General features: G+C 49.1%; 1 protein-coding gene across 1 annotated transcript in view; it reads right to left on the bottom strand.

Moving 5' to 3' along the window:
* Positions 1–17,326: 17,326 nt before the first annotated feature.
* GNA13 (G protein subunit alpha 13) overlaps positions 17,327–24,827 on the bottom strand; it is a 30,749-nt gene continuing 23,248 nt past the window's right edge. Inside the window, exons 3-4 of the mRNA XM_043444929.1 lie at positions 24,082–24,132; positions 17,327–22,619 (exon numbers count right to left, since the gene is read on the bottom strand). Of these exons, the coding sequence (XP_043300864.1) occupies positions 22,047–22,619; positions 24,082–24,132 (624 nt within the window). The 3' untranslated portion in view covers positions 17,327–22,046. The remainder of the gene's footprint in view (positions 22,620–24,081; positions 24,133–24,827) is intronic.

Raw genomic sequence — 24,827 nt, 5'->3', positions numbered from 1 at the left:
TGATTTACAAAACAGAAACAGGCTCACACACTTTGAAGACAAACTTGTGGCTGCCCAAGAGGACATGTGGGGAAGAGGGGCAAATTGGGAGTGCGGGGTCAACACAGATACACTACTGTACATAAAATAGATAATCAACAAGGAGCTACTAAATAGCACAGGGAACTCTGCCCAATAGTCTGTAATAACCTGTTTGGAAAAAGTGTCTGAAGAAGAGTGGATATATATACATGTAAAACGGAACCACGTGGCTGTCCACCTGAAACTAACACAACATTGTACATCAGCGATACCCCCCCCCAGCATGAGATAAAAATTTAAAACATTAAAAATAAAACACAAACATTTTATTTCCCTATCTCCAGATTCTTGGAGTGGGTGGTGCCCTTGGGAACGCTCCTGTAACACAGACGCAGTCCTGGGAAGGTAAGCACGGTCACTGTTTATGCACAAGAGCGCACGTCCACACGCGCAGAAAGCGTCTCCCTCCGTGCGGCAGGGTGCTGGGCGGCTCCCGGAGAGGAGGGGCTGGGCTCACAGTCTCTGCCTTCAGGGGGCTTGCGGTGTCTGACTCTGTGTGACCCCTTGGACTGTATCCCGCCAGGGTCCTCTGTCCAGGGGTTTCTCCAGGCAAGAACACTGGAGTGGGTCATTTCCTTCTCCAGAGGATCTTCCCCACGCAGGGATCCAACCCGCATCTCCTGCGCTGGAAGCTGAGTGAGTCACCTGGGAAGCCCTATAGTATGTCTAACCACCAAAGCCAGAGCAGAGCACAGAGCCCTGCGGAGGTCTCCAAGCCTCCCTCAATCAGAGGGGTGGGGCGGCCCTGGCGGGTCGGCCGGGTGAAGAAGGACTCCTTGCTGGGCGACCTCTGGCTGCCCCTCAGTGTCACGAGGTGGAAGGAGCGACCTGAATGCATGCAAAGCCAAGGGAAAGAGTGACGTGTCCTTGGTGGCTTCCGCTGGGCAGAAGAGAGATGACCTGAAGAGGCAAAGAAGGGGAAGTGAGTCTGGAAAAAGGGGGTGAGATCAAGAAATGCACAAACGGAAAACAGGCCGAGGGAAGAACCCAGAGTCACCCCACCGTTCGTGTGCGCCCTTACCAAACAGGAAGTGCTCCCAAATGGTCACTCGAGAGGAGGCGGGGACCAGCGCGTCCCTCGAGCAGACGGTCTCGTCCCACCGAGAGTAAGTTCTGTTCACACACAGTTGGTGCCCTGGGTGAACTCACGCCTGGGGTCCAGCGAATGGTGTGAGACAGAATCAGGTCTGGTCCAGCTACCTCCGGGCAAAGGTGGCTGTGCAAGACTTGAGGGGTATCACTCGCTTGACAGGTTAGATGCAGCCAGAGAAACTGGCCAGGGAATGGATTTTTGAAAAGACAATTTGTTTCCCGATTTTTCTTTTTGGCAGATTTAATTAATTAATTTTTTATTGGAGTATAACTGCTTTCCAGTGGTCTGATAGTTTCCGCTGTCCAACAACGTGACGCGGTGACAAGTATACCTCCCCCCCTCCCTCCTGGGCCTGCCGCGGCCCCCAGTCCAGCCCTCCAGGTCATCACAGAGCCCGGAGCTGAGCTCCCCGGGCTATGCAGCGGCTTCCACTCGCCGCCGTTCCACTCACGGTGGTGTGTGTGTGTGTTGGTGCGTCACTGCCGTTTCATCCCGCCTTCCCAGGCCTGCTGTGTCCACAAGTCCATTCTCCACGTCTGCATCTCTATTCTTGCCCTATTTCCTGATTTTTCAATTTAAAAAAAAAAAAAAAATGAGAGTACTGGGCTCTCAAACCTAAGTCGCTCATTTCTTATCAGACTTTTGATTTAGCAAGTGTGTGAGCTAAAAACCCAGATTAGACTCAGTTTTCTCATCTGTAAAATGAGAGTGTGGCCCATGTCTCTACATTCCCCACCAACTGACCCAAAGGAAAGTTCTCAGTGAGGGAGGCGTTGGCGGGTAACAAGGCCTGCTTGGAGGGCCCAGGGCACCTGCGGTTCCCTTCATCCTTTCTGGATAAGGCGGCTGGAGGTGAAGCTGGTCTGGGAGCCAGGAGCCCACAGGAAGGGTGCTGAGGGGGACCAGCCCTCTGTCCACTGAAGAACTGACCATTGGGAAAGGCAAGGCCAGCAGAGTGCCTGACAGTGGCCAGCACAGGTCTGCAGAGGACCGTGCCTTCTGTACCCAAGCCCTCCCCGGGTGCAAGGTGCCTCTGCTTGACTCCGGCTGCTTCAAGCCACAGGAAGGGACAGGAGGGACCCTGTACCAGCTCTCAGCCAACGCCTTAAGGAAGCTTGGTGGATCCTGCTTTTGCCCTCTTGGGAAACCAGAGCTACCACCTAACATGTGCCCTGAATCCTGATGGAGAGGCCACAGGGCGAGGGACACCCTGGACCCCGTGGAGAGCTGAGCACCCAGCCAGATGTTTGCCCCGCGCCAGGCCATCGGCCACCACCCTGCCTCTGACTTCTGAGTCACCTGACCTGGGGGCAGGGACAGCACCTCGGATGTTCCGAAAGACAGAGACCAGGCACCCCGTGGTCTTGTTTAAATTCCCGACCCAGATCTGTGAGCAAATAGCATCGCCGCTATTTTCAGCCCTGATGCTTCGAGTGCAAGCACAGGTCACGAAACCCCACGCTCTGGGAAAGGTACACCGCCCTACCCCCCAAACATGCCAGGAATCTGTGCTGTCCAGCTGGTCAGGTTTCTCAGGGTCAGAAGAAAGGAGAGCGGAGTTTAAACCACAGACATCCTGTTGGGAACCAAGCAGGCGTTCCCTGTGTCCCAGGTTCCTGGGCCCCCAGGGGAGCTTCTCAGAGCACCCTGGGCTGAGGGACCCGCCCTGACCTCGTTCAACTGCAGCCGTGCCTCCCCAGAGACACAGCGACTCGGGGGCTGTGTTCACTGGAGGCTGGGGTGGGGGGCGCGTAGTCAGGGCCGCACCCCGCCTTCCGGGAGGCAGCAAGAGCTAAAGGAGACAGGGAGTGGTGGGCCGGGGGGATGGAGGCAGGAGGTCACCCCCCGTGGGCAGCAGAGACAGCTCCTGGGGCTCCTTTAGTCCCCCCAGAACAGGGAGCAGGAGGGAGAATGGCCGGAGGGACCCCGCCAAGAAGGGGCCTAAATTCAGGGCACGCGTGGGGGCCTCTGCAGGCAGCACTCACTCCCGCGGGGTCGGGAGGGGCGGGTTCTCTGCACCCGGGGAGGCCCCTGAAAGTGCAGAGACAGGAGGGCAGGCCTCCTGGCCGTGGAGGTGCCATCCCTGGGGCAGGAGGGCAGGTGAGAAAGGACCCGGCCGGGCTGAGGCCAAGGAGCGACCAGCCTGTGAGGAAGCAGCCGCTCACCCACTGCAGCTCACACCAGAGAGATGCCCAGTGCACTTTGTTAAATAGCAGTTCACTTCCAGGTCAAGGAAGGGGTTCACTTCCAGGTCAAGGGGAGGAGTTCACTTCCGGGTCAAATGGAGGAGTTCACTTCCAGGTCAAGGGGAGGCACTGAAGCTATTTCCACAGGGGTGAGTGGAGTGACATCGGTGAATAGAGTGGTGAAACGGCTGCTGGGGGGACCAGCCAAAGGGGAGGCGGGGGACCGGGCCCTGAGCAGGGGGCGGTGGGGCCAGAGAGAGAGGATGGGGGACTGTCTTCAAGAAGAACCTGGCCAGGAGGGGCGGTGGTAGGAGCGGTGTCCGGGCCCACAGGCTCTGGTCCAGCCTGCGCATCCCAGCGCCAGGTGACGTGGGCCGGCAGCCGCCTCTCAGCAGGGCTCAGCTGTGTCTGAACCAAAGGGAGAGGTTCCCTTCTGCTTGGGGACCTGGTAGCTCTGAGGCCTGGTGACTCACGTGGAGAGCGATAGGGTGGTGTCAGGAAGGGTGGGAACCAGGGGGATCAGAGACAGCCCTGGGGAGGCGCACGGAGAAAATGATGCAGCCGTCAGCAGAAACTGGACGTCAGAGGGGAGGGCGGGGCTGTGCTGGGTGGGAAAGCTGACGTGTTCGCCATTAGGGAAGTTTGAAGGGGATGAGGATGTGTCTCCAAGTGGGCAGTGGAGGCAGAAGATCACAGTCCATGAGAACATTCACTCTACCTCCCCCCGTCCCACAGACATCAGTTCAGTTCAGTTCATTCCCTCCGTCATGTCAGACTCTTTACGACCCCAGGGACTGCACTGACTCCCAAAACTTCAGCATCAGGGTCTTTTCCAGTGAGTCAGTTCTTCGCATCAGGTGGCCAATATATTGGCGTTTCAGCCTCAGCATCAGTCCTTCCAATGAATATTCAGAATTGATTTCCTTTAGGTTGGACTGGTTGGATCTCCCTGCAGTCCAAGGGACTCTCAAGAGTCTTCTCCCAACACCACAGTTCAAAAACATCCATTCTTCGACGCTCAGCTTTCTTCACAGTCCAACTCTCACATCCATACATGACTACTGGAAAAACCATAGCTTTGACTACGCAGACTTTGTCAGCCAGTAAATGTCTCTGCTTTTTAACATGCTGTTTAGGTTGGTCATAGCTTTTCTTCCAAGGAGCAAGCATTCTTTTAATTTCATGGCTGCAGTCACCATCTGCAGTGATTTTGGAGCCCAAGAGAGAAAAGAGATACCCAAGTCCTAATCCTTCAGACTTGCCAGTGTAGGAGAGGTGGGTTCAATCCGTGGTACAGGAAGATCCTCCGGAGAAGGAAATGGCAGCCCACTCCAGTATCCTTGCCAGGAGAATCCCATGGATGGAGGAGCCTGGCGGGCTGCAGTCCACGGGGTCACAAAGAGACAGACACAACCGAGCGACAGAGCACAGTGCAGGCTTCCAGATCCTGGTGATGGAAATGGCGCCTTCTTTCAGAGCCCAAGTCATGAAGCCACTACGGAGAACACCTGCACTCAGAGCATATTCGTCCCATGTTGGGACCTTGAGTGTCTGTCTCCTGGGACCTGCTCTGTCCCAGGGCAGCAAACAGGGACCCTAAGAGGGAGTGGTTTGTTCACTGCCTTAAAGCTGGCCCCCGGTGTTAGAGCCAGAATCAGAAGCGGATTCAAAATGTTCCAATCCAGCACCTCAGGTCTATTTTAGAAGCAACTGAGCAGCTTAAATATGAAAAGAGATACTGGCTTTGTTACGCAACCCTTGCTATCCAAGGCAGTCCCAAGACCAGGCTCCAGAACTAGGAGCTGAAGTCAGATGTACTCTCTGGACACACGTATTCTGCACACGTGAGGTGTGATGCTCACCCCCACCAGGAGGTGCAAGGCAAGCAGGACAGGGCACTTTGCAGACCACTGTTTGCATGGGTGGTAGGGGGAGTCACTTGCCAAAACAGGTCCCTCCACTGGCTGACTGGTGGCCCATCAGGGTGCCCTCCCATGAGGCGAGCTGTCAGATTAAGCAGGGCAGCTCACTGGAGTAAGCTGGAGAAGGCGGAGAGGATTGATGAGAGACAGACAGACGGACAGATGACACAGAGCAACCTCACTGCAGAGCTGCCTTGCATCGTGAAAACTTACCCGGAAGAGACGTCTGTGCCCTCACTGCCCCCACCTTAAGGCAGCCTCTCATTCCTCTGGGCGGATCTGAGGACCCCCTCCCAGCCCCAGGCCCCATGTAGGCCACGGGACACAAGCAGAGGCAAACTCACACAGTGAACAGTACCTGCCCCAGTTTTGTTTTGCATCTTTGCGTTGAGATGTCTACATCTTTAATTCTTTTTTGAGGTGATATTCTTCTTTTAACTTTATTTTATTGACATACAGCTGATTTAAAATGTTGTGTTAATTTCTGTTGTCCAGCAAAGTGATTCAGTTACACATACATATACATTCTTTTTCACGTTCTTTTCCATTCTGGCTTCTCACGGGGTATTGACTGGAGTCCCCTGTGCATACAGGACCTTGCTCTTTACCCATTCATGCCCCTCCTCCTTGGGGGTGATGTTCTTAAACGCCTTCCTGAACTAATTTTGCTGCCTGTCTGTCACCCCTGCGAATCCACCGGGGCAAGTCACATTTGCAAGGGGGCCCTCTCTACTGAGACAGGTCCCGGGAGGGCCCCTCACGGAACCAGTTGCAGATGGAGACCTCCTCAGGTTCCTCTTTTTCACGCTCTATGAGCCAGAATGAGATGGGGCAAACTGGGACCCCGTTTTTTTCTATATCCATGTTGCCTGAATGAAAAAATGCTTGAAAAATGAATGTTAAACCCTTCACCCATGGAGGAAAGTTCAGTATCTGCCTGAACACAATGCTGACTTGGAAAAAGATACCTATTTTGTGCTTTTCCGTAGTAAAATGAGAGGAGAGCCGAGGTCCGTGGGTCCTTGGTCATGGACGTGACCTGGGTTTACACCTGTGAGCCTGGCGGGCTGCAGGGGCCGGGGTGCATGTCCTGTTAGCACCATTTCATCTAAAGTCTCTTCATTTGAGCCCCTGTCTAGGCAAAGCCCCTCATTGTTACCCCAAGACTCTCTTCGAAGACCTGGAACGAAGGTAAACATGTACAAGGCTCTGTTCCCCACCATCTGGGGAAGAAAATATAGGCCTCTTTTTCCTAAAATAATTGAGAACAAGTAGATATTGTTTCTTTGGTTCTGTAGTTCAGCCTTGGCACTGATCCTGTGTTACAAAGAGTTCTATTTGGATGCCTAAAATCAGAACAGATTGGTTTCATACCATTTCACTTGTCAATCTACCTCAATAAAGCTGAAGGATCATTTGTTTTCATGAATAAATGTTAAAATACAAAAAAAGAAAAGGTTGGATTCTTGGACTGTGCTTAGGAATCCCATTCTTAGGAGGGTGACCATGGCTAGTGACACTCTTCCTCCCCGCTTCCCCGCCTTCCTTCCCTCCCTCCCTCCAGTATCCACAATGGGGACACGAACTCGATATCGCCTTGGGTGACAAAGGTGGGATTACAGACTGAGAATTTCACACGTTGCTTTCTGATTTCTCTACCTATTGAGGTGAAAAACAAAGGAAGCAGAAAGGAGGCCAAGAGGTACAAGAAAGACAAATTCAAGTGAGTGAAAAGAATAACATTAAAAAGATGAAATAAAAAAATAAAGATTAAAATTGTAATATTACTTTTGGTTGGCCAAAAGGTTCGTTTGGGTTCTTCCAATACATCTTGCAAAAAACCCTAACGTTTTGGCTGACCCAGTAGCTCCCCTCAGTTCCTCCTCTGGCCCTGGGGCCGTTTCTGCCTTGATGGTGTATGAACAAACTTGCCGTACAGGTGCTGGCAGTGAGGCGCCCAGTGCCCAAAAGGCAAGGCATCTGCCTAAAGTCAGGCGGCAGAGGAGCCTGGGTTTGAATCCACGTTCATATTAAAGCTTCAGAGCCCGTGTTCTTGTTGATCAATGGCATAAGTACCCTGTCCTCAGCCCTTAGAGAATCTTACAGAACAGAGGAAAGCAGCAGCAGCGGAGTCCCCGGACGAGTCATCATTCAGAGTCAAAACTTGGGCGAAAAGCATTTAGCGCGCCTGTCCTGCACTGGCCTCGGCGTTGTGCAACTCTAGTGTCGTTGAACAGAGAGACCATTAAACAAATCGCACAGAGCCTGGTGGGGAAAAGTTCGGCCCCGTTGGGGACCCGGGGTAACCTGGCCACGTGAGGACCGGACCAGGGCTGAAAGCGTCTTGAAGTCTGGGGTCAGCAAAACTCTACCCCGAACACCTCTGGCTCGGCTTTGAGGTGGTGTTTACAGTTACAACACTACCTGCACAAGACTACGATTTCTTTATTTTTTGCTAACTTCTACTATGAACAATTTCCAAACGTACACAGCATTTAAAAGAACAGCCCAACGAAGGGCTTCCCTGGTGTCTCAGTGGTAAAGAACCTGCCTGCCAGTGCAGGAGACATGGGTTTGAACCCTGGTCCGGGAAGATCCCACAGGCCAAGGGGCAGTAAGCCCATGCCCCCAGACCATAGGAGCCTGCTCGGCCAGGAGCCCAGGCTCCACAGCGAGAAGCCGCCACGACCAGAAGCCTGCGCACTGCAACTTGAGAGAAGCCCCTTCAGCAACGAAGACTCAGCACAGCCAAAAATTGATGAATAAATAAAATTATGAAAAAAACTTTAAAAAATAAAGAATAGCACAACAAACAATTTTTTTTGACCTGTTGTCTTATTTTATTCAAATACCAGGCTGCTCACACATGGTCCAAGAACACCCGAATAATAAAGCAAACATAATCACATGTTACATATTGGTCTTCAAACATCACAATCAATGATGCCATACTTGGCTATGATCTCGCCAGCATGAAACCACATCCACAGCTCAGCGGTCACCAAACCACCCAGCAGAGCTGCCTTAACTGGGAGCTGTTTGAAGCTAGCGGCTTGAGCATTATTCAATTCAGTCACTCAGTCGTGTCCGGCTCTTTGTGACCTCATGAACTGCAGCACGCCAGGCCTTCCTGTCCATCACCAACTCCCAGAGTTTACTCAAACTCATGTCCATTGAGTCAGTGAAGCCATTCAACCATCTCATCCTCTGTCGTCCCCTTCTCCTCCTGCCTTCATTCTTTCCCAGCATCAGGGTCTTTTCCAATGAATCAACTCTTTGCATCAGGTGGCCAAAGTATTGGAGTTTCAGCTTCAGCATCAGTCCTTCCAATGAATATTCAGGACTGATTTCCTTCAGGATGGATTGGTTGGATCTCCTTGCTGTCCAAGGGACTCTCAAGAGTCTTCTCCAACACCACAGTTCAAAAGCATCAATTCTTCAGCGCTCAGCTTTCTTTTAGTCCAACTCTCACATCCATACATGACTACTGGAAAAGCCATAGCTTTGACTGGACGGACCTTTGTTGGCAAAGTAATGTCTCTGCTTTTTAATATGCTGTCTAGGTTGGTCATAAATTTTCTTCCAAGGAGCAAGTGTCTTTTAATTTCATGGCTGCAGTCACCATCTGCAGTGATTTTGGAGCCCAGAAAGATAAAGTCTGTCACTGTTTCCACTGAGCACTATGGATCATCTTTTTTGGCATTTTGTCCCAAAATGCGGCCAATTGAGACTTTGAGTAAGTCACTGCAGACTTAACCAGCGCTGGGGCCTTCTCTGCAAGGTTATGGATGAACTGGGCTGTGGTTCTTGGATGGACAGTCCATCGCCCCGACTGAAAGATTCAAATTTTGCCCTTTATTCTGTCTCTCTCTCTGTTTCTGGGAGAGAGGTCTTGCTGCTCCATCCTTTCCCCCCACACCCCGCCCCCTCCTCCTGGTGAGCCTGAGGCCTCAGGGCCTGTGCCTATTGAACCCTCCGCCTAGAATGTCTTCGTCCTGCTTGTCTCTGTAGAAAAGTTAGAAAGTGTGGAGGAGACAAGGTGTCTTATGATTACCATCTCTCCAAAAAAAAAGTTAACATTTTGGTGTCTATTTTCAGTCCTTTTTTTTTTTTTTTTTGCAAACTGTGTGGAATGATTGAAGGCCCAAATTCTTTTCTGCAAAAACAGTCTTACTGTGTATATAACTCATGTACTATAAAATTCACAGATTTAAAGACACAATTCAACAGTTTTTAGTCAATTCACAGTTAGGCAACCATATCTATGATCTAGACCTTTTTTTTTTTTTTTTCTGTGCCATGCGTTAGTCTATTTTATTATTTTTTAATCTGTTTTTTTTTAAATGAAGTATAGCTGAACTAAGACTTTAATTTTTTTTTTTTTTTTTTTTGGCCATGTGGGATCTTAGTTCCCTGACCAGAGATTGAGCCCTGGATCCATAGCAGTGAAAGAGTAACCACTGGACCTGTGGGAAACCCTAATTTGAGAACAAGACCATCAGACCCCAAAGAGACTCACACCCCATCTCCCATCCCAACAGCCTCAGGCCTAACTAACGTGCATTCTGTATAGTTTTGCCTGTTTGGGATATTTCGTATTTATGAAATCATATAATGTGATTGTAAAGATACATCCAGCTTCTTTAACTTAACATCATGTTTTCAAGGTTCATCAATGTTGTAATGCATGTCAGTACTTTATTCGTTTTATTGAATAATATTCTATTGTATGAATATTCCCCATTTTATCCACATGTCAGTGGTTGGACATTGGGGTTGTTCTCATTTTTTCTCTATTATAAATAAAGCTGCTCTGACTGCTCATGTACACATTTGTATGGATTTGTTCACACTTCTCTGGGGTAAATACCTAGGGGTGGAATTGCTGGGTGATATGATAACTCTGTCTTTCCAGGTGGCTCATTGGTAAAGAATCCACCCCCCAATGCAGGATATGCAAGAAATATGAGTTCAATCACGGGGTCGGGAAGATCCCTGCAAGAGGAAATGGCAACCCACTCGTTTTCTTGCCTGGGAAATCCCACGGACAGAGGACCCTGGCGGGCTACAGTCCATGGGGTCACAAAGAGTTGGACATGACTGAGCAACTGAGTATGATAGCTCTGTGCTTAACACTTTGAGTCCCTGACTGTATTCTAAAGGGAAATGATCTCACCAGCTGTGAATGAAGGTTCCGATTCTCCTCCTTCTCACCAACACTTGTTGGGGTCCTTTTTTTAAAAATTCTAGCCATTCTAGTAAGTGTGAAGTGGTTCTCATTTGTGGTTTTGATTTGCATCTCCCTGACGGTTAAGTGATTTTGAGCATCTTTTCATGTGCTTATTGAGAGCTCGAATTCTTATTTGGGCATTGCTACAAAGATCTTGGTTACTGTGCCAAAGGCAATATCAAGTTGCTGGTGAATAAAAACCTAAGTTTGGTAACTGAGCACCCTTTCTGAGCTCTCCTCTCAGATAGTTTAAAGCTGGTTTTGTAAACAACCATGAGGACCTCCTTGGACACAAATCCTATACTGTTGGACAGATGAAACTAACCACCACAACAAAAAGCCCCCCAAACCTAGAAATACAAGAGTAATAAAACTATACTGAAATTTAGTTTTACAACGTTGAAATAAAATGTATATGCCTAGGTATAAACATATGTATACCTATGGCTGATTCATGTTGACATTTGGCAGAAAACAACAAAATTCTGTAAAGCAATTACCTTTCAATTATAAATAAGTAAATTTTTAAAAATCATTTTATTATTTTTCATTGTTAAATGGGCGAAAAATTATTTGCTATCAGATCTGGAGATAGCGTATGGAAAGCAAGAATGTTTTTCAGAATACCAGTGATACATGGAATGCAGAGTCGGTTCTAAAGAGTTCTGCTCAACGGGACCACAAAGAATCTGCGGTTGAATTCTCAGGAAAACCTGAAAGTCCACATAAATGGTGGATTTATGAGAACAGGGGATGATTTCTGAAGTAGATGCCCCGACTCAGAAGTCATCTGATTTGCAGAAATTTGAACACAGAGCAGGCGTGTGAACACAAATTTAATCATCGTTGTTGCTATTTTGAAAATAATTGCATTATTTATTTAAGTTGTTCAGTGCGCTCCGGGCCTCGTTGCTGCACACGGGCTCTCTCGGAGCTGCTCTCCGGGTACGCATGGGCTTCTCACTGCAGCGGCCTCCCGCGTGCAGCGCAGGCCCCGGGTGGCCGGGCTTCAGGAGCTGCGGCACCTGGGCCCGACAGCTGTGGTTCCCGGCCCCAGAGTGCCGGGTCAGTCGTTGTGGGGCACCGGCTTAGCTGCTCTGAGACATATGGGATCTTCCCGGACCAGAGAGAGACCCCGAGTCCGCTACATTCGCAGGATTCCTAACCACTGGCCACTAGGGAAGTCCCATAGTTGCTACTGTAAGAACAGTTTGCCCCACTAGCTTTGGCAAGAAGTCAAAGTAGAAAGATACAGGCAGGCACAAAGTGAAATATACAGCTACTTAATTACCACTGGGACTTAAGCTAATGACATGTTAATGAGTCATATATACAGAAAATGGACTAGACAGAAATACTAAATTTATTTTTAGTGGTTGTGTAGAGTAGTAAGATTGGGGTGATTTTTTTTAAACCAAAAGTTTTTGGTCTTATATGAAGAATATAATATTCTCTGGAAGGACTGATGCTGAAGTTCCAATACTTTGGCCACCTGCTGTGAAAAGCCAAATTATTGGAAAAGACCCCAATGCTGGGAAAGACTGAGGGCAGGAGGAGAAGGGGGCGACAGAGGACAAGATGGTTGGATGGCATCACCGACTCGATGGACAAGAGTTTGAGCAAGCTCCGGGAGATAATGAAGGATAAGAGAGCCCGCAGTGCTGCAGTCCATGGGACTACAGAGACACGACTTAGTGACTGAACAACAACAACAGAGCATGTTTTACAAAGAGGTGTTAAACAGAAGATTCTCAGGAGCTCCTGGATTCTGTCACAGGCTTCCCTGGTGGCTCAGTGGTAAACAATCTGCCTGCAATGCAGGAGACCTGGGTTCAATCCCTGGGTCGGGAAGATCCCCTGGAGGAGGGCTTGGCAACCCACTCCAGTATTCTTGCCTGGAGAATCCCATGGACAGAGGAGCCTGGTGGGCTACAGTCCATGGGGTCGCAGAGAGTCAGACATGACTGGAGGGACTTAGCACGTGTGCACACATATTAAAAATATTCTTTTCCATTATGGTTTAACATGGAATATTGAAAATAGTTTCCTATGCTATACAGTAGGACCTTGTGTTTTATCCATTATATTAAAAAATACAGAAGCTTACATCTGCTAACCCCATTCCATCTCTTCCCCAAGCCCCCCAGTCCATCCCCTTGGCAACCACAGGTCTGTTCTGTTTGTGAGTCTGTCCCTGTTTCCTAGATGGGTTCATCTGTGTAATGTTCTAGATTCCACATATAAGTGATTTCATATGATACTTGTCTTTGTCTGACTTAGTTCACTTATTATAATCTCTAGGTCCATCCGATGCTGCAAATGGCATCGTTTTGTTCTTTTTTATGGCCGAGTAATACTCCACTGTAAATACGTACCACACTGCTTTATCCTTTCCTCTGTCGATGAATCTTTTGGTTGTTTCCATGTCCTGGCTATTTAAAGTAGTGTTGTTATGAACATTGGGATACGTGTATCTTTTTTTGAATCATAGTTTTCTCCAGATATAGGCCCAGGAGTGGGATGGCTGAATCATTTTAAGTTTTATGAGAAACCTCCATACTGTTTTCCACAGTGGTTGCCCAAACTTCAATTCCTACTAGAGTACTTTTTATCACAGGTTGAACTGAGATAATGACCATAAAATGAATGAATCTGACTTTCATATATCTGAAAGCTCCAGTGAGTTTCTGAGGACATTAGAACCTAACTTTCAACACCTCAGAAAGACAACACACTGGAATATCTACGGCCTATTACAAGGACATTCTCCATGAGGAAACGAGGGCAGGAAAAAATAACAACACATTGGTGGTGGGGGCTGGTAAATTTTCCAAAAATCTGTTGAGTTACCCTTAGAGTCTTCAGAGACATGCAGTTATAATTTTCCCCATAAAATTCTATTTTTTTTTCAGGACAACTTGAAGACCTTATAGGAATTTTATATTATAGACTATAATCCTGTATTACACTATGAACTATTTTTGTTGCAAGTTGGAATATTCTAGAAGGCTTTCAAGAATCTGAAAGTAGTAAACATGGGAGCCGTGGAGCTCAAGCTCCTTGCTTCCCGAATAATCAGTCTAATCTGGTCACTCTTCAAGTTAGTGACCGTCCACCCGCGGGCCGCTTGTCCCCGAGGGCTGAGCTCTCTTCACCCGTCAGGCTCCGGCACAAGAGGACAGCGAGTCTTCTGAGCAGGGGGCCCTGTGTTGCGCCTCCTGGGGAGTCAGACACGTCAGGCGGGCGCACCGCAACAGCATCCGAGTAATGATGGCGGGTCCGCGTCACCGCCGAGCAGAAGAGCTCAGTGTGGACGTCCGTGGCTCCACAGGAGCTGCCCTGAAAGCTGCAGCCTGGGGTGGAAGCCACCCTGCCATTTCCCTCTCTCACAGTCTCAAAGGGTGGGTGAGATTTGTTGCTGTTCAGTTGCCAAGTCCTGTCCAACTCTTTGTGACGCCAGAGACTGCAGCACGCCAGGATCCTCTGTCTTTCACTGTCTCCCAGAGTTTGCTCAAATTCTTGTCCATTGAGTCAGTGATGCCATCCAACCACCTCATCCTCTGTCGTCCCCTTCTCCTCCTGCCCTCAATCTTCCCCAACATCAGGGTCTTTTCCAATGAGTCAGCTCTTCGCATCAAGTGGCCAAAGTATTGGAGCTTCAGTTTCAGCATCAGTGCTTCCAATGAATATTCAGGGTGGATTTCCTTTAGGATGGACTGGTTTGCTCTCCTTGCTGTCTAAGACTCTCAAGAGTCTTCTCCAGCACCACAATTCGAGAGCATAAATTCGACCTAGGGATGGAACCCACGTCTCCTGCAAGGCCCGGCGAATTCTTAACTGCTGAGCCACTAGGGAAGCCCTTAGCAGGATTTTGCCCGTGGCAGAGAGAACCAGAGGAGAGGCGTCGTCGGGGCAAGCAGCCACGTGGGTCAGCTGGAATGACGGAAGCAGGAAGGGCAGGCTGGCCGGAGAGGGAGGTTGATGCCTTGAATGTTGGGCGGAGGTTTGAACAAAATTTTTGTTTCCTGTGCTTTAGAAAGGGCTCTGCCGGCGCTTCCCTGGTGGCTCAGAGGTAAAGAACTTGCCTGCCCAAGCAGGAGACGCGGGTTTGATCTCTGATCTGGGACGATCTCATCTGTCACGGAGCCACCTCAGGCTTATCCTTGAGCCTGCGCTCCAGAACCTGTGCTCCACCCCCAGAGAGTGGTCCTCACTCACTGCAACTTGAGGAAAGCCTACGCAGCAGCAAAGGCCCAGCACAGCCAGGAGTAAAACGCAGACACACGAGGAAAGGGGTGCGCTGCCCAGGGTGCCCGTGTCACGCGGAGGGTTACTACTGCCGTAAGGCCGGGCAGCCACCTGGCTTTGCAATGTCCTCTTTTTCAAAAACATGTTCATTTATTTATTTGGCTGTGCTGGGTCTTAGCTGTGGCTTGCAGGATCTTCGTGGTGGCACGCGGGCTCTAGTTCCCCGAGCAGAGACGGAACCCGCGCCCCCTGCATTGGCAGTGTGCACCGGCCCTGCTGGAGCGCCCGAGAAGACCCTCACCCTCTGGACACTGACTCAGCATCGTCCCCCAGAACTAGACCCCGCGACAGAAACACAGGGACGGCCTGGACGCCACGCGCTGTTTGCGGAGCCTGGGCGCTGCCATGGCCTTTTTCTCAAGATCAAGTTTCAGTGGACTCATTCTGGCGTCAAACGAAACCAGCGAGTTAATTCTCACAAAGCTGACAAGAACTGGGATTTTCCACGGAGAAGAATAGAAAAGAGAACACGCACACTGCTCCTCTCCCGAGGTCAACAGTGTGGGCCTCGGGGCATCGTAGGAGTTTGCTCTCTCCCTTCCCCCATGTTTCACGGGAGGGAAATCCAGCCCAAATGTAAAGTGGCCGTGAAGTCGGCCGACAAAAGAACGGTCAACTCAGACGGGCTTCACTGCTTGTCTTCCTTTCATGTAACTTCATGGGGAAAAGACAAAGCAACACTGCGTACGATCGTTCATTCTGGAGGGAACTTCCTTCTGCCTCCTTGGGGCCGGAGCCCCGAGGAAGCCTCTTGTCGTCGTGGTGGGCGTGAAGACGGAGACGCTCAGGAAGTCGTGACAGTGTTTCTGTCCCTCCTCGCCCCAGCTGCAGTTCTGCCAGGGGCCCCACTTGCTCCCGACGGAAGGTTGGTATGGCTTTTAAAACTGTGCCTGAGTCTTTTTGTTTTTTGGAGGGTTTGCCAGATTTCCTGTCACCCAAACAAACTTCTGGTTTAACCTATGAACTGAGAGTTTCCTGCATTCTCAAAGGACAGAAGTCTCTTTTTTTTCTTCCAAAAACCCACAGTCTGGGCAACGGGGCAGGCCATGGTGCCAGGGCGATGTGACTGCCACTCAGCCATGTCAACAGTGCCCAGCCCTTTCCTGGACAACAGGTTTCAGCCGTCTCCACCGACAAATGAACATTCTCTTGTTCCAACAACAGAATAAGAAAGGTTGTAGGATTTTCTTTTTTTTTTTAAAGACCTCTTGGTTTGCTTTGGGAGAATTAAATGCACACGTGTTTAGTTTCAATTTTAAAAGATCTTAAATCTCACAAAGAAAGCCTGTTTGCAGTCTACAAATTGGTAGGTATTCGTAGATTTGGAAGTACCTCCAGACTTTTCTCAATTTTTCTTGCGGTTAACAGGGAAATCCCACAGTAAATGCTGAGTTCTTGGGCACAATTTTTATTTTGCCAGAAATGCCTGGAACCAACCAGTCCTGGATTACACCCATCACCACGAATGCTTGTTCACACCTGATTTGCAATCCCGATGGTAGGAAGAGCCCCTTCACTCTGCTCCGGGGAAGAAAAGCACACGCTGTCTCCCGTAACGGCAGTTAAGGAAAGGGGTACCCAGACCAAAAGTTATCGAATGACTTCTCATGGAGCGGGAGTCGCAAAGGGGAAGGACGAATGATGTAACCGCACGCGCGCTGTCTCACCTCTGAGGTCCCGGACACGGAGCCCAATCCAATCACGAGGAGGACAGCAGGCCGCTCCCAACAGAGGGACGGCTGTCTGAACGCCAGCCAGCATTTCCTCCCCGAGCCACCGAGGCCACCAGAACGAGGCGAGTCTGCGAGGAGTAACGGCCCAGAGGAGCCCAGAGACAGGGCAAGTCATCGTAAGGTGTCCTGGATGCATGGACTTGGAATAGAAAGGGGCAGCAGGGAAAAACTAAGGAAATCTGAATGAAGTACAGGTTTTAGGTAAGAATAAAGGATCGACATTGGTTCATTAATTTTAACAAATGGATTACTATGGGACATGAGTGTAATGCAAGATATTAATTAGGACAGTTCACGATGTCACCTGGGGAAACTGTCACCCAGTGTGGAGTTTTAGGAAACTGCTATTTTTGCAATTTTTCGGTAAATCATAAAGTTCCTTGAAACAAAAAAAGGAGTGGTATCATATCAGTTTGCTTTTAAAACGCCATTTCAGCTACAAAAGACGTAACAGCATTAGACTCGCAGGAGGACAAACTGTGAGCCCAGACACCTGTGCACAACTTGAGTGATTTTAAGAGCAGCAGAGAGAAAAGGTGGTGTTTCCTGCTCCTGGTTGCCACATCAAAACGAATGTTTGGGAACTTTCTTCAAGTCCACATCCCTTCTTCAGTGAGGAAATGTTTATAGACTAACTTAAGTCAAAGTATCATCAGAGATCTACCAAGAGAGAAATTTCTAAGGTTCCAGTCAGTGGGCGGAACTTCTTTCGGACTTTAAGTATCTGCTTTACTCTTGACATTAATTAAAGAGTTAGTTTAAATAACATCATAGTATGGAACAGTTTATAAATGTTTATTAAACGTCAGTAATTTTTACAAAGCAAATATTAATAGCAAGAGGCAAAATTTTCGCAAAATATGTACAAAAGTAAAAAGCCTTGATGACTAGCAATTCATTTTTATCAAATCAAATCAAATCAAATCATTCTTTCCACTTTCAGACCTCCTGTAGAAATAATTTATTGCCAATCCTAAAGCACTGACAGAAAAAAAAAAATGTACAACAATTACCAGATAATGTGCTCAGTTCTCAGAGTTATAAAAGGATAGATGTATAAAAAATCTGAAGCCGCAAATGACTTTGATACAGAGCTAATACAAATCATGTTGTTAGGTACAGTATCTACCAGGTTGTTACAAAATAGACTTTTTGATAAGGCTTCTGTGGTAAATGAGCTCCACCAGGCTGGAGTAGCAGGGAAAAGCCATTTCAACATTTTGCAATTCTACTTTCAAGTAAGAGGTAAAGAAAGGGTAAACGGTATAGTCTGCTGCATTGTTACAGGTCCTTTCCAAGAATTAACCCCTAAACAGGCATGACTGAGGACAAACACAACACTTAACTGTGGCAAGAAATACTACAAACAGGCTTTCCAGAGACAAGCCCAGATCAGAGACTGAGTAAGGAGCCTCCTATCAGGAGATTTCATGAACTGACAGTGTGATGCCCCCCGGAGCCCTGCTTCCGTCCATCTGGAAATGTTCATCACTCAGAGGTGATGCTGTTTTGGAAAGGTCACAAAATCTCTTACCAACCCAGAAATCACTGCCCTACCACTAACACTTTTTTGTTCCATGTAAGCTCTGCCATTGGAAATCAGACGCTTAGACCTAGACGCCGCAAGGATGAGTTCTTTATGTGCTAACTATACATTCAAGTACAGGCATAAGGATGCTAGCGGTGTGCTGCAAGTTACACTAACATGCCAAGGCTAGTAGCAAGTTGATGGTACTGAAAAAGCCACTAAATTCAACTTGATGACCAAGTGTCCAGGTTTAGACTTCACTTTAATCTCTCTACAAATTTATTAAGCCCTAACCTCGTACCATAAGATAATGGGAATGTTACTGTTTATCTGGAACGTGGAGATACACACACACACTCACACACTCCCTCCCTTCCTCGTGTTTACTACATTGAAAAGCCAATCTGGATCCTATCACAAGGAGGAAGGAAGGGAAAAGCAGCACTTTAGTCCAGCAGCACAGACCTAGGGACAGATCGCCTGTGAGTGATGTAACTCTGCACGTTGAAATGATGTGAAAGACAAAGTCAGATTTTCAACTGGGAAAAAAAAAAAAAAGACACATGCAGAATCTGTGCTCTTGATCCCTCAATTAACTTTCTTTCATGAAAAGAAATGAAAAGGTAACGGTAACTTTCTCTAGGTTTATTAGGGAGATTATTACAAATGTGTGACTGAGATTTACAGGCATGATTTCATGGATTCAAACAAGAAATGGAGAGTTAACACTGATAGGCAGCCTTAATACACGGACAGAAGTGACACTTCTACAGATTGCAATGGAGAGAATCTTGTTTCAGACGGCTTGGTTTGGGGCTTTGCCGCAATGTTTCATTATATAATGAAAGCACCAATTTGAGGGTTTCTCACACAGTGATTTGAATTTCAGAACATTACAGAACATGACTTGGTAACTTTATTCTTCATATAAATAAGGCATAACCGGATATGTGTACTAATGCTGAAAATAACATCCTACCAAAAGCATAAATACAAGTATTTGGGCAGATGCTGGAAGTTAAGATTTACTCATTTCTGCTTACAAACAATTATGGAGCCCATGATTTCTGTGCATGTAAATCAACACTTCTAATCACTCCTGGGGTTTGGGGAATCCGACTTCTTCCTGCTTTATACCAACCACTGAACAAGGACTTCCCTCGGCAACCTCACCAGAGCCTAACAAGAGGATCTTCGCCACATGAAGGACATGCGGTGCGGCTTCCATGATGCCTTCTTTGGCTGCTGCTGTGCCCCACTATCAAGTGCCCGTTCCCGATGACACAACGGAAGATTCCAGTTTAACACAACACTGGCAGCACACAAGGATGTGGGTTGTTTAAAATAATATTTAAGCGGCAGAGGCATGCCTTTAAATTATTTGGATCTTCAGAAAAAATATCTGACAAAAACTCTTCCCTATTTAAGAAAAAGAAAAAGGCAAAAATTTGAGGTGTTCTTTGCTTTATAAGGCAACTCTGTATACTGTAAGGTTCTTCAAGGTCAATGAAGACACTTGTGTGACATTTCTTAAGAATTAAACAAGAAGACATTCAGACCTAAGAACAGAATGTAATGGAAAATTAGGCACATTTTACTCCAAATTGTAACCATGAAGACTTAGAAAATTAAATACAGTAAAGAATTTTAAATTCAAATTACATTTTGAGAGACTGGGGTGGGGGAACTGGCACGGGGAAAACTATGAGCACCCTTGCAGCTTAGTCCCTAATCTCCACCTCCCCTTCACACAGGGGTGTTTTAAAAGGATCTGGTTTTCATGATGCAGGTATAGGACTCTTTCACATGGTTTAAAAATACAGTATATAAAACATGTGCACTAAAGCCTTCAGAGTGAACCTGCAAGCCTGTATGAGTAATTTACTGCCTCAAAATATACTCGAGGTTTTACATTAAAAGAAAGTTGACTTTGAGACTTCACACACATCAGGAAAGGAATCTCAAATGCTCAGAATAGTATCCCATCTCTTTGGTGCTTTAACATCTGACTGTGGTGCTCAAAATGGGGATCTCTGCTTTGTCCGGCAGTATGTGTGGCTCGTATCAGAGAACTGAACGAGGACCTGATTGAGACCGTCCTTCCTCGCTGCACACACAGACTTTAGCCCTCACTGGAGGGAAACAACACCTCCTGCTAAACTGACGCACAGACCTCCACCAAAGTCTCATGTAACACGCAGGTGCTGTGCCCTGAAATGGTTCACTCTGCGGGTTAAACAACACACTCGTGTTTGGTGAGAAGCGCTGGACACAGAACTCTCAGGCACACGCAGGCCCTGCTCTACGGACGCCTGTGTTACGGGGAGGGCTCAGGTCAGCAGCACAGGATCACCAGGCCACAGACACACGGGCAGCTGCGGAGGGGACGACGGAGGAGCTTCAGATGCCAGAAAAGTCAGGCGCCCGACAACCCCTGGTCAGGTCCCGGCAGAGTCCTATCCTAACCCGACCCGCGACACAGACCCAGAGCCCGACCGGGGAGGGCTGAGGGATCCACAATTCTGACCAGTCTTTTAAGGACTGCTTGCCTGTAAACACCGGAGAACACAGTGAGCTGTACACAGTCAATCACAACTGTCAGGAAAGGGAGAAAACCATCAGACTTCCCGAACTGGCACCTTGTACACCTGCTCCTCTGCCCAATTCCAGCACCACATAACCTACAGGGCACTCCTCTTAATGCTGAAAACCAGCCATTCTGAGGTGCTCATGGAGGATGCGTCTGTTAATGGCAAAGCTCCTTGGGGGGTGCGTTTTAATTTGGGGCGTGGTGGGGGAGATCACATGTAACCATCTTTCAGCAGGAACTGGAACACGACTCCTCATTCTTGGGAGAATCCTCGAACCTTCCAAACGCAGCTCAGGAGAGCTAGAATTCCACCAACAGTGCTGCGAACACGTACAGCCTCTCAGAGACACAGCGAGAAGGAACGAGAACCTCAAACAATGGCTTCCTGGATAGTCTGACAGGAAAATATTGCCCTTGGCAAGCTCCGAAAAACCCCAAAACCCAAAACACCCCATAAATGCTGCCATGTGGAGCTGACGGGAACAGGCAGGAGTGTGAAAGAACCACATCCGTGATGGTGCGACAGGGACTCCCAGTGTGGGACCCACCGCGTCTGAGACGGGGCCTCAAAGTCTGAGAGTAAAACAGAATATCCTTGGGGAGGGCTGTGTGTGTCAGCAAGCTCTGTTCTCAGGCCGCACTCTCCAGCTGCTGCTGTGGCCAGAGTGCTTCCCGCATGGCACCTGGATGACTTATCTAAGGATGACAAAGGCGACCTGCACTCCTCTCTTCTGACTTCTGATCCAAACACCAGGAATGGCACGTGCCTGTGCACACCGAACCACACGTGAGCTTCCGCCAGCCTCAGATGAGACATCCTGACGTAAGCTAAGACACATGCAGGGTACCGCCTTCAGGAGCCACAGAAACTCAGAACAACTGTTGGGTATACGAGCAATCAAAAAACGTGAAGGCCAAACCCGGGGAAGTCTACGGACCGCCACCCCTCAAAGCAAACTTCTCCCCACGGCCCTCCTTTCCCAACAGGCCACCGAGGCTGGGCACAGGCGCGGCTGCCGCGTGCGGGCGGCCAAGAGGCATCCTGCTCGGTCCAGGATCTATGCGTTCAAAGCCTCGCCCTGCGGCGCCAGGGGCACCTGCTGCACTCGGCACTACAGGAGCGCTGTTTGAAGCGCAAGGTTCAAAGCCGGAAGGACAGCTCGTCTGAGGCCTGGCGGGAGGGCCCCGCCACGGAGGCCGCAGCTGCGACCTCGGGCAGCCCTCTGCCAGGGACCGGGAGTCGTGGGAGGAGGACTGAGATTTCCAAGGAGTTAAACCCAGAATCAAGACTGTTCTAATTCCTGCTGTAAACTTCTATTTTAAAAATAAAACAAACAGAACACAGGAAGGCGGGAAGGCGGGGAGCCTCTGGGCGTCACTGGAGCATCAGCTGCTTGAGGTTGTCGTGCAGGATGGTGTCCTTGACGTCGCGGAACACCAGCCGGATGTTCTCGGTGTTGATGGCCGTGGTGAAGTGGTGGTACAGGGGCTTCTGCTGCTGGTCCCGGCGCTTGCTGCGGAAACACTCCACCAGGAACTTCTGGACGTCTCTTAAGCAGTGGGGGTCCCCTTCAAACTCTAAGAAATAGTCTTTGATGCTCACAATTTGCACTTTCTCCTCAAGCAAATCTGTCTTGTTCAAGAAGAGAATTATGGAGACGTTGCTGAAAACCCGGTTATTGACAATGGTTTCAAAAATGTTCAGAGACTCGGTCAGGCGGTTGGTCAGGCGGTCTTCCATGAGCACCTGGTCGAATTCACTCGAGGAGACAAGGAACAGTATGGACGTCACGCTGTCGAAGCACTCGAACCAGCGCTTCCGCTCTGACCGCTGGCCACCCACGTCAACCATTTTGAAAGGAACATTCTTGATTTCAAAGTCGTACTCGTGGATGCCTTTGGTGGGTCTTCTGGCGAGCAGGATGTCTTGCTGGGACGGAATGTACTCCTGGAAAAGAGGAAAGTATTTCCTGCTCAGTGATTCAGGAATAGTGAGAAAGTGTAGTGTACCATTAACTGGTCTGCACATGAATCTGAGCAAACTCCGGGAGACAGCTGAGGACAGGAGAGCCTGGCAGGCTGCAGGGCATTTGCTGAATGTCGAAGAGGTGCCAGACCCTGTCGCTAAGCAGCAAGAACTCAGCTCTTCAGAACCAAGACACAAGGTCCCTGCCCTCAGGCAAAGAGGGGAAAAGACCAGCCAACCTCACATGAATCAACAACTGTAATACAAGCAGTGGGGTCTGAATGCAGAGGAGGGACCCGTGATGAGTGATGTGCTCAAGGAAGGCTCCACGGAAAGGTGAACCCAGAACATGTCAGTCCACACTATCTGAATTGGAAAACATGAAATAACTCTGAAAAACTGAGTTTATCCACCAATGCTTCTCTGCACTTGGCTGGTACTTCTTTTCTTTAAGGCTGACTACAATCTAACGCGACGGAAGAGTGACAGTGAGCGGGGTCTTCACACACAGTCTCACTGAAGTGGATGGAGTGGACCAAACAGACACACACAGGGGCTTACACAGAGACTGCCCGAGGACGCCCGCGTCTGGGGAGACACGCCCCGAGTGCAGGGAGGACCACTGCCACCGAGCAACACACCCAGGAAAATGCAACGCGTGTCCCGCAGGAGCAGACGGAGGTCCTTCTCCACACGGCCAGACACACGGGGCTGCTTCCCACCTGCAACAGGGCTCATTCTGTGCTCCCCTTCCGTTTTATTTCCAGGGTTAAACATCTCCAAGACCCCTTAGGACCACATGAGGCTCTACAGTAGGACAGGGTTCAGGAGGAGGCACACGGAGCAGGCTCGGGAGGCGTCAGCGCCAGAGCAGCGGCCCTCCGGGGCCTCCTGAGCAGCCATGAGCCTCCTCCAGGGAGGCCTCTGCCTGAGCCCTGTGTGGAGAGCGGCCAGCGCCGGCCTCTGCCGGCTCAGGGCCACAGGGCATGCACCCCGGGACGGTCCAGCTGGCGGCTCCCTTGGCAAGGGTGACTCCGCCCGCGTCACAGCCTCGAGAATCCAACCTCCTACCCTCCAACCCTGCAAACAGGGGTCCTGAACTGGAAAACAACGTTCGCCGGAAAGTTCTGAACTCAGCACTCTGTGTTCAACCTCTGCTTACAGAAAAGCAAAGACCGCGACACGGACTCGTTCATGCGCCATCTTCTTTTCAAGCATAAACTTCTTTCTGTGAAGAGTTTTACTTTCATGAACAGTGGGCAGGGCATTCCTTGTGGAAATGGCAGCGGTCAGGAGGGGAGACGGAGGGAAAAATGAAGCAAGAACAATCCGTATACAGCCATGAGGAAAAAGGAAATGGCTCAGTACATAATTTTTCCAAATTTCCTCATCCTGGCTACTGCTTTCTAGCGACAATAAACATAAACGTTGCCTGAAAACTTACTGGTTCTCCGAGTTTATCCAAGTTATCCAGGAAATATTTTACAGATTCACCCTGAAAACAAGAAGAAAATAAATCGTTATTAGCACTGAGAAATGGAAGACTTTGCTACAACAGTTTATGTTAAACTGTCTGGTTGTACACTTAATCCAAACATACTCTGCTTAGTCACCAACTTCAGACGGAGCAGCTGACCCCACTAAAAATGTATAAAACGTCCGCCTCCGCCGAAGCCTGGGAGTCTCAGTCTCTGCACGAGCGTCCCCCGCGACCACCCCCTCAAAGAGGATTCCACGCACGCATTTCCACACAGCTGCAAGTCCACAGGGAAGACGTAATGAAAAGGTGCAAACTGCTTTCGAGATAAACATACAAATACAATCCCGGTGGGAGGATTTCTGTCTACATCCTCCCATCTCAAGTTTACGTGAGAGTTGGTCATCTTCTGAGACAGGAGCAAAGCATGAATAAGGTGGGGACCCGAGGGCACAGGCGAGCCCAGACAGACGCCCCTAAGCCCCCCAGCCTACACTCTCTGGGCCCAGATTGCTCCTAGACCAGGCAGTTTCAGACACCTGAAGCTATGGGAACACGTTCCTCAAGGAAATCCGTGAACAGCGCACAGACAGGTGAGCAGAGAGCACCCGCGCAGAGAAGGCTGTGGGCTCACCCCCGCTGGATCTCTGGCAGCCCAGCACCCATCTGCCAGAAGCTTCTCCCCAGGTATGGCTCTGGAAGGCAGTGCCTCC

This window comes from Cervus canadensis, chromosome 1 (genome assembly GCF_019320065.1).
Source record: "Cervus canadensis isolate Bull #8, Minnesota chromosome 1, ASM1932006v1, whole genome shotgun sequence".
Taxonomy (NCBI): Eukaryota; Metazoa; Chordata; class Mammalia; order Artiodactyla; family Cervidae; genus Cervus; species Cervus canadensis.
Note: the sequence above shows the minus strand (reverse complement) of the source record. Positions and strands in the feature narration are given on the sequence as shown.